At 35.2% G+C, this 6,000-nt stretch overlaps 1 protein-coding gene across 1 annotated transcript; it reads right to left on the reverse strand.

The window, feature by feature from the left end:
* Positions 1 to 908: 908 nt before the first annotated feature.
* LOC117419336 (sulfotransferase 6B1-like) lies at positions 909 to 3,564 on the reverse strand. Its single transcript, XM_034031991.3, has 6 exons — positions 3,221 to 3,564; positions 2,878 to 3,086; positions 2,555 to 2,681; positions 2,273 to 2,367; positions 1,770 to 1,956; positions 909 to 1,636 (listed from the first exon to the last, which is right to left on the reverse strand). Exons 1-6 carry the CDS (start codon positions 3,357 to 3,359, stop codon positions 1,518 to 1,520), a joined length of 876 nt encoding a protein of 291 aa, XP_033887882.3. The 5' UTR covers positions 3,360 to 3,564; the 3' UTR covers positions 909 to 1,517.
* Positions 3,565 to 6,000: the final 2,436 nt, after the last annotated feature.

Below are 6,000 nucleotides of genomic sequence, written 5' to 3' on the forward strand. Positions count from 1 at the left end.
CGAGGAGCTAGGGAGAGGCCGAATGGCAGCACAGTGAACTCGTAAACACTTCCCTGAAAGGCAAAGCGGAGATACTTCCTGTGCTCTGTACGGATGGGAATGTGAAAGTACGTGTCCCATAAGTCCACGGTGGTGAACCAGTCACCCGGCCGGACTGACTGGAGCATCTGGAAACTCCTTTATTTTAAGAACCCGTTGAGAAGCCTCAGGTCTAGGATGGGGCGAAAGTCAGCATCTTTTTTGGGCACCAGAAAGTACCTCGAGTAGTACCCCTCTCAGTGGGAGGTGGGGTCTATGAGGCCCCACCTCCGCACAGCAAGGCGGCCACTTCGTTCTGAAGTACCGAGGCCTGGAGAGGGTCTGTCACGAAATTATTCGTGATTCCTCGAAAGGGTGGAGGTCCCAAGTGGAACTGAAGTGCATAACCGTTGTGTGACTCGAGAAGCTCTTTTCTATCAACATGCTCAGCTGAACACAGAGGTTCACCATACCGTCTTGAGAAGGAAAAAGAGAAATGGCTTCCTCAGAATGACCCAGTAATTTATAAACATACTGTACAGGATTATAAATTACTCCCCGCCCCCAGTTCTGCATATTTGAGTTTTAGTTTTTAATAAAACTTTGTTATTTTTAAAAACATGTTTTAATTAATGCAATTGTTATTCATGGTAAAATTTCAGATTTCTGTAGGCTTATCCAATTATCATGAAACTATGAAACTTGGCCAAAGTGAATGATGAGTAATAAGATTTAAAGATTACCACAATCACTATCTTCCTTGTATTTCCACTTTGTAAAGACAATGCAATCCATTTGAATCCCTTTTTTAATAATTATTAAATAAAAATCAAAATAATTTATTCAGCATCTTTACTGTTTTATGTTGTTGATACATCTTAATTCATTACACAAATAAGTTAAGTATAAAATACATGGCATTTAGCTATCTACATTAATCCTGTTTAGAAATGTCAAACTGGACTGAAAAAACAAGTGTTAAATGTACCCCGCACAAAGAAAAATAAATATATTAATGCTACTAAATGTAAATGTAAAGACAGGTGTATATAATTATATAATACTATATAAAACATAGTGGTTTGAAACTCTATCCTGTTCTTGGGTTCAGCAAAAATGAAGTGCTAGCTAAAGTGACTGATTTTTACTTAACACAACAATACAAAAATATATACATATGGCATACTAATTGCAAAGTTGAATTTCACACAAATAAGTTTATACTTGAAGTAAATTAAGTACATTCACTAACAAAATACATATTTCTAAAGTAAATAAATGCAATATTGAACCTCCTTATGAGTCCAAGTTGTCAAAAGACAAAAAAGTGCATTTGGTCTCTAAATCATAATGAAGAGGTGGCAGCTATACAATCAGGAAATACAAAAGTAGTGTAATTTTTTCAGAGGCAATATAAAACAAGTGACATTTCACCTGACAATCATACTACAATTTTTAAGTATTAACTAATACAATTAATATAATAAATGCATTCTATTCTAACTCTCATATTCCACACGTCTTGCTAATTCACTGGAGTTGATTTTTTCCTTGAACAGCTCATCAAACTTGGCATTCTGCTTGGAAGTGAAATGATTTTTCCAGTCACCAACAGTACCTGAAAGACATAAAGTATTTGAATGTATTATTTGCACAAGTCAATGAATAACCTGTCCTTCTGGGCTTATTAATGCCCTCTCTTTTAGCATTACACTGCTTTAGTTTTAGTTCAGTGGTGATGAAACTCTTACCTTTCCTAAATATCAGCTTCTTGTTGGAAGTCAGTACACAGACCGTGTGGTTTGGATTCACTTTCTCCTTCTCTGCCTTTTCCTTCATTTCACTGAAGGAAGATTTCTTTGAAATGTCTTTGACTTGATCTTCAGTGACGTTGATGCCCAGAAATGTGCTGATCTCCTTGACATGTTTTGGAAGATCCTATGAAAAACATACATTTGATAGTTTAGTTTTACATTGAGGGAATGGCTAAATATATTGGTGGTAATGGATTGAATTAACCCCAGTGGGACAGCATGGAAAAGAAAAAAGTCAGACCATCATGTTCAAAAGAATCTAAATAATGTTTTCTACAAATTTCCCAACATGTATCTGCTATGGAAAAATATAAGAGGGATTGTTCCGGTTAACTTGATTCCTCAAAGTGACTTTTTAGTTGTTGATGATTTAGTTCTACCCTAATGAAAGACAATATCAAATGGATGATGTCCATGTCTGTGCTCCATTTTGAACTCACCTCCTTTAAGGACTCATAGTACAGAACAAGGACATTTTCATCAGTTTTACTCTTTTCCCAGCTAAGGACATGGTCAATCCAGGAGCCGCACACAACTGCAATACAAATACAGGCAAAGCAAATTATTGTATTGAATTAAGATTTATGCATCATATATCAAACTGACTTTCATGTCCCATGTAAAATATAAAATGACATGGTGGTAACTATTTTAACTGCATGCAGATTTAATTCATGTTCTTCACATTTTTCAATCTATATCTAAACATTACACTTATTTACCTTCTCCTTTCAAGAACATTTCCAAAAAGGTGGACCATTTCTCAATCTTGGGCAGATTGGGGTTCTGCTTGTAATAATGGTACAATGAAACAGCGGTGTCCTTAGGATTTCTGATCACATAAATCATCTGTAAACAAGAACGAGATAATAGTTTTAGTTTGTGTAATTCATACACAAGCTCAGACTTAATAATTTAGTGTTTGCACAGCGTCATGTTGAAAAGAAGTATCCTTTATTACTGCACTGCTGTGATACTTTGCCATTATGATTTCATGGTCGTGTTATTTGATAAAGCAATAAACATAATGGCTGTTTTCTGTTACCTTGCATTTTTTCGTTTTGAACTGCACTGGGATCATCTCATAGTTGAGGTGTGTTGGGATGAGCCTCTTGTTGGGGAGGTTTCTCAGCTCATCGAATCTGGAGAGATCTCCAAACTCCAGAGGTGATGTCAGAGTCACTTTGCTAACCCCATTGGCTTCACTGTGGCTGTGGTACAGATTCTTCATAATCTCTGTAAGCCAGTGCGTGCCTAGGAAGAGTTTCAAAACACACATCAGTCAAGCAGTCTGTGTATACTGATCTACCTGTTTCTGATAGACCAACTTTAAATAGTTATTAAGGTACATGGGAAGATATCAAATAATATTCAAAAATGTGTCTTACCTGATTTTGGATATGAAACTAATAACACGTCATCTTCTCTGGCTTCAAAGGTGTCCAGGGACTGAAGGAGCTCTTTTGATACTCTTGTAGAAAATGGAATGCCATTGAAAGTGTGTATAAGCTCAGTCTGTTCTGGCATCTTGTGATGAATGTCTTTAGAGTTTGTCAGATGTCTTCAGAAAGAGCTTGATACTGCGTTATCTGGGTCCATGAGAAACATTTCTCTCTTTATATATCTATCTTTGAGCTTGGAACCGGAAACTATCAGTGATGTAAAGGAATGTTTTTAGAAACATACCAGAAGGAAATGGTGCAATCAACTCTATAGCGTAAAGCTGATGAGGGATTCTTACACAAGTACTAAATATGCGGTGGATGTTCACAAAACTTTAGGCACTGTTATAACAAATGTTTTATTAAGGACATTTTTTTAAAGCCCTTTATATTTTAATCAGGTTGATAGTTCATGAAACATTTTTTCTTCTGTTTTAGAGATTTATTTTCTCTCATGGTACTGTTTAATCTATGATATTTTATTTATAAACATTCTAAAAACAGTCCTAAAAAAACAGCCCTAAAACAATCACAAGGTTTGTGAATAGGGCCCATAGTTCCATTTCGTATACCACTGTCTGTATTGTGACATAATCTATAGCAATGGAGCAACCTGATTGGTTAGACAGGCTGTGATGGAGTATAGTATAGGGTTATAGGATGGCAAAGGTCTGTGTAGGATGGAATGTCAGGTAGAAGTGAACGGACCGAGGTTGAAAGCCGATTGTGATGTGACACTTTTGAGTTCCATGAGACTTTCAACCATATGCCATCTTGCATTTTTCCATGCGCATTTTAATTTATTGTAAATAACTTGTTGTGTGATTGATCTTGACTCAGGAGATCTGTAAGTCATGGTACTTTTTGCTGGGAAGAAGTTTGATTCACTTTGTTTTGTTAAATCAAAAGGAAAATCATTTTTTGTATTATATGTATAAATGTTCTTTTTAAAAATAATATTTATTTATTGAATTATTTCTGTATGTACTTGGAATGTTTAAGAACACTTGTTTTGTCTGTTCAGTGGTTATTTTCTGAACAGCATTAATGTATAAATAGATGTTAAATTCTTGCACACAATAAAGATTTACAAACTACACAATTACTGAATTCTAGTTGTTATTATTGATAAGTGGAATACAAAGGCTTCCTATTAATCATACACCTGTAGAACTCCTCTTTTTTCCCTCTGGACACTTATCACTCTTCCTTAACTTGCTTTACTTGCTCTTATCTGCCCCCTATTTTACTGCATTTAATCATGTACTTTAGACTACTATAATCTGTCAAGTGTTATTTAATCTGTAGTATTTTGTATTTAATTATATCCTGATGTAACTATCACTGACGCTGTTATTTGCTCTGTAACTGAATTGTATTTTGTCATACTTGTACTTCCCAGAACCAAAGTCATTGTATTTATCTTGCTCTTAATTGTATTATTACTTGTACTGTGATTCTTGAAATGTATTTTTGTTTACGACTGTAAGTCGCCCTGGATAAGGGCGTCTGCTAAGAAATAAATAATAATAATAATAATAATAATAATGAAGTCTTTTTGTTTAGCTTCTGGAAAACAAACAAAATAACAACCAACCACATTTCTGTTTTTAATGTGTGGATACTATAAAGGCAACTAAACAACATCCCACATATTATTTTGAGAAGTCAAAGAAAAGAGGAAAGTGACACAAAATTGTACAGCTAATTTTATTGCATATTTATCCCTGGCTTGTTTTGGTCAATAGATTCTGTCAGGCCATCATTCTTTTTCACACGCCACTCAGTGACACAGCTATAGGACCCAGCAGTGTTTCTGTTGGTATAAACTCTGATGTCCTTGTTGGTACGTCTTAAACCAAGTAGTGCCATAGAACTATGGATCACCTCTGTACCACCCCCCCCCCCCCCCGCCCCCCAAAATAAAAATAACCCTCAAATCATTTTCAGTTGTTCATTTGCTTAACAGTGTACACACAATTGTTGTGTGATTGATCCTGACTCAGGAGATAAAGCCATTTTTTTACATACTTTAGTCATTCACTTCCAATGTTGCAGGTAGTGTCGTGTGTAAACTAAGTAAACTGAGTTGTGTGGTAGAATGACAACATTTCTTAGTAAGCTGACCACAACCAAAGCCAGTAAAGACAATGAAATACAATGACTTTTGCACAATTATGTTTTGTACCACTCCTCTTTTCTTTGACTTTACCAAATCGTTCGTGGGCTGAGTTCCCATTACAATTACTGTACAAGACAAAAATTACAAAACAAATTAAACAATTTCCTTAGTGAAAATCCCCTCTTCTTGTATTGAATATATATATATGGGTCAGGTTGTTCCATGTTTTTTTCACATGTTAAGGTTGCATGTAAACGAAGCCATTGAGCTAACTTCCTTAACCGGCTGACCACAACCAAAGCCGGGAAAGAATAAGCAACAAAGGAAAGTTTTGCACAATTGAAGTTGGGTGTCACTTTCCTCATTTCTCAGGATTCTCAAAATCTTTTGTAAGCTTAGTTCCATTAATATTACTGTACAGACAAACAAACAAATGACAAAAAAACTTAAACAGCTGTATACATACAATTAAAGTGTCTATAGAAAATATGAACTTATGGGTTTAGTAATAAAAAAAGTGTGATTCAGAATGCAGAATCCATTTGTCCCTCAATTGAACAGAGCAGAGATTTAGAACAGATTTTAAGTCAAGCCATGAAATTTA

This window comes from Acipenser ruthenus, chromosome 14 (genome assembly GCF_902713425.1).
Source record: "Acipenser ruthenus chromosome 14, fAciRut3.2 maternal haplotype, whole genome shotgun sequence".
NCBI classification, from domain to species: domain Eukaryota; kingdom Metazoa; phylum Chordata; class Actinopteri; order Acipenseriformes; family Acipenseridae; genus Acipenser; species Acipenser ruthenus.

Bases quoted from the DNA above. Each gene is read 5' to 3' on its own strand.
- LOC117419336 (XM_034031991.3), bottom strand. From the start codon at position 3,359: ATGCCAGAACAGACTGAGCTTATACACACTTTCAATGGCATTCCATTT. The intron at 3,087-3,220 runs GTAAGACACATT...AACTCTTCCTAG, and splicing joins AGTTTCATATCCAAAATCAG to GCACGCACTGGCTTACAGAG. The intron at 2,682-2,877 runs GTAACAGAAAAC...TCTTGTTTACAG, and splicing joins TCAAAACGAAAAAATGCAAG to ATGATTTATGTGATCAGAAA.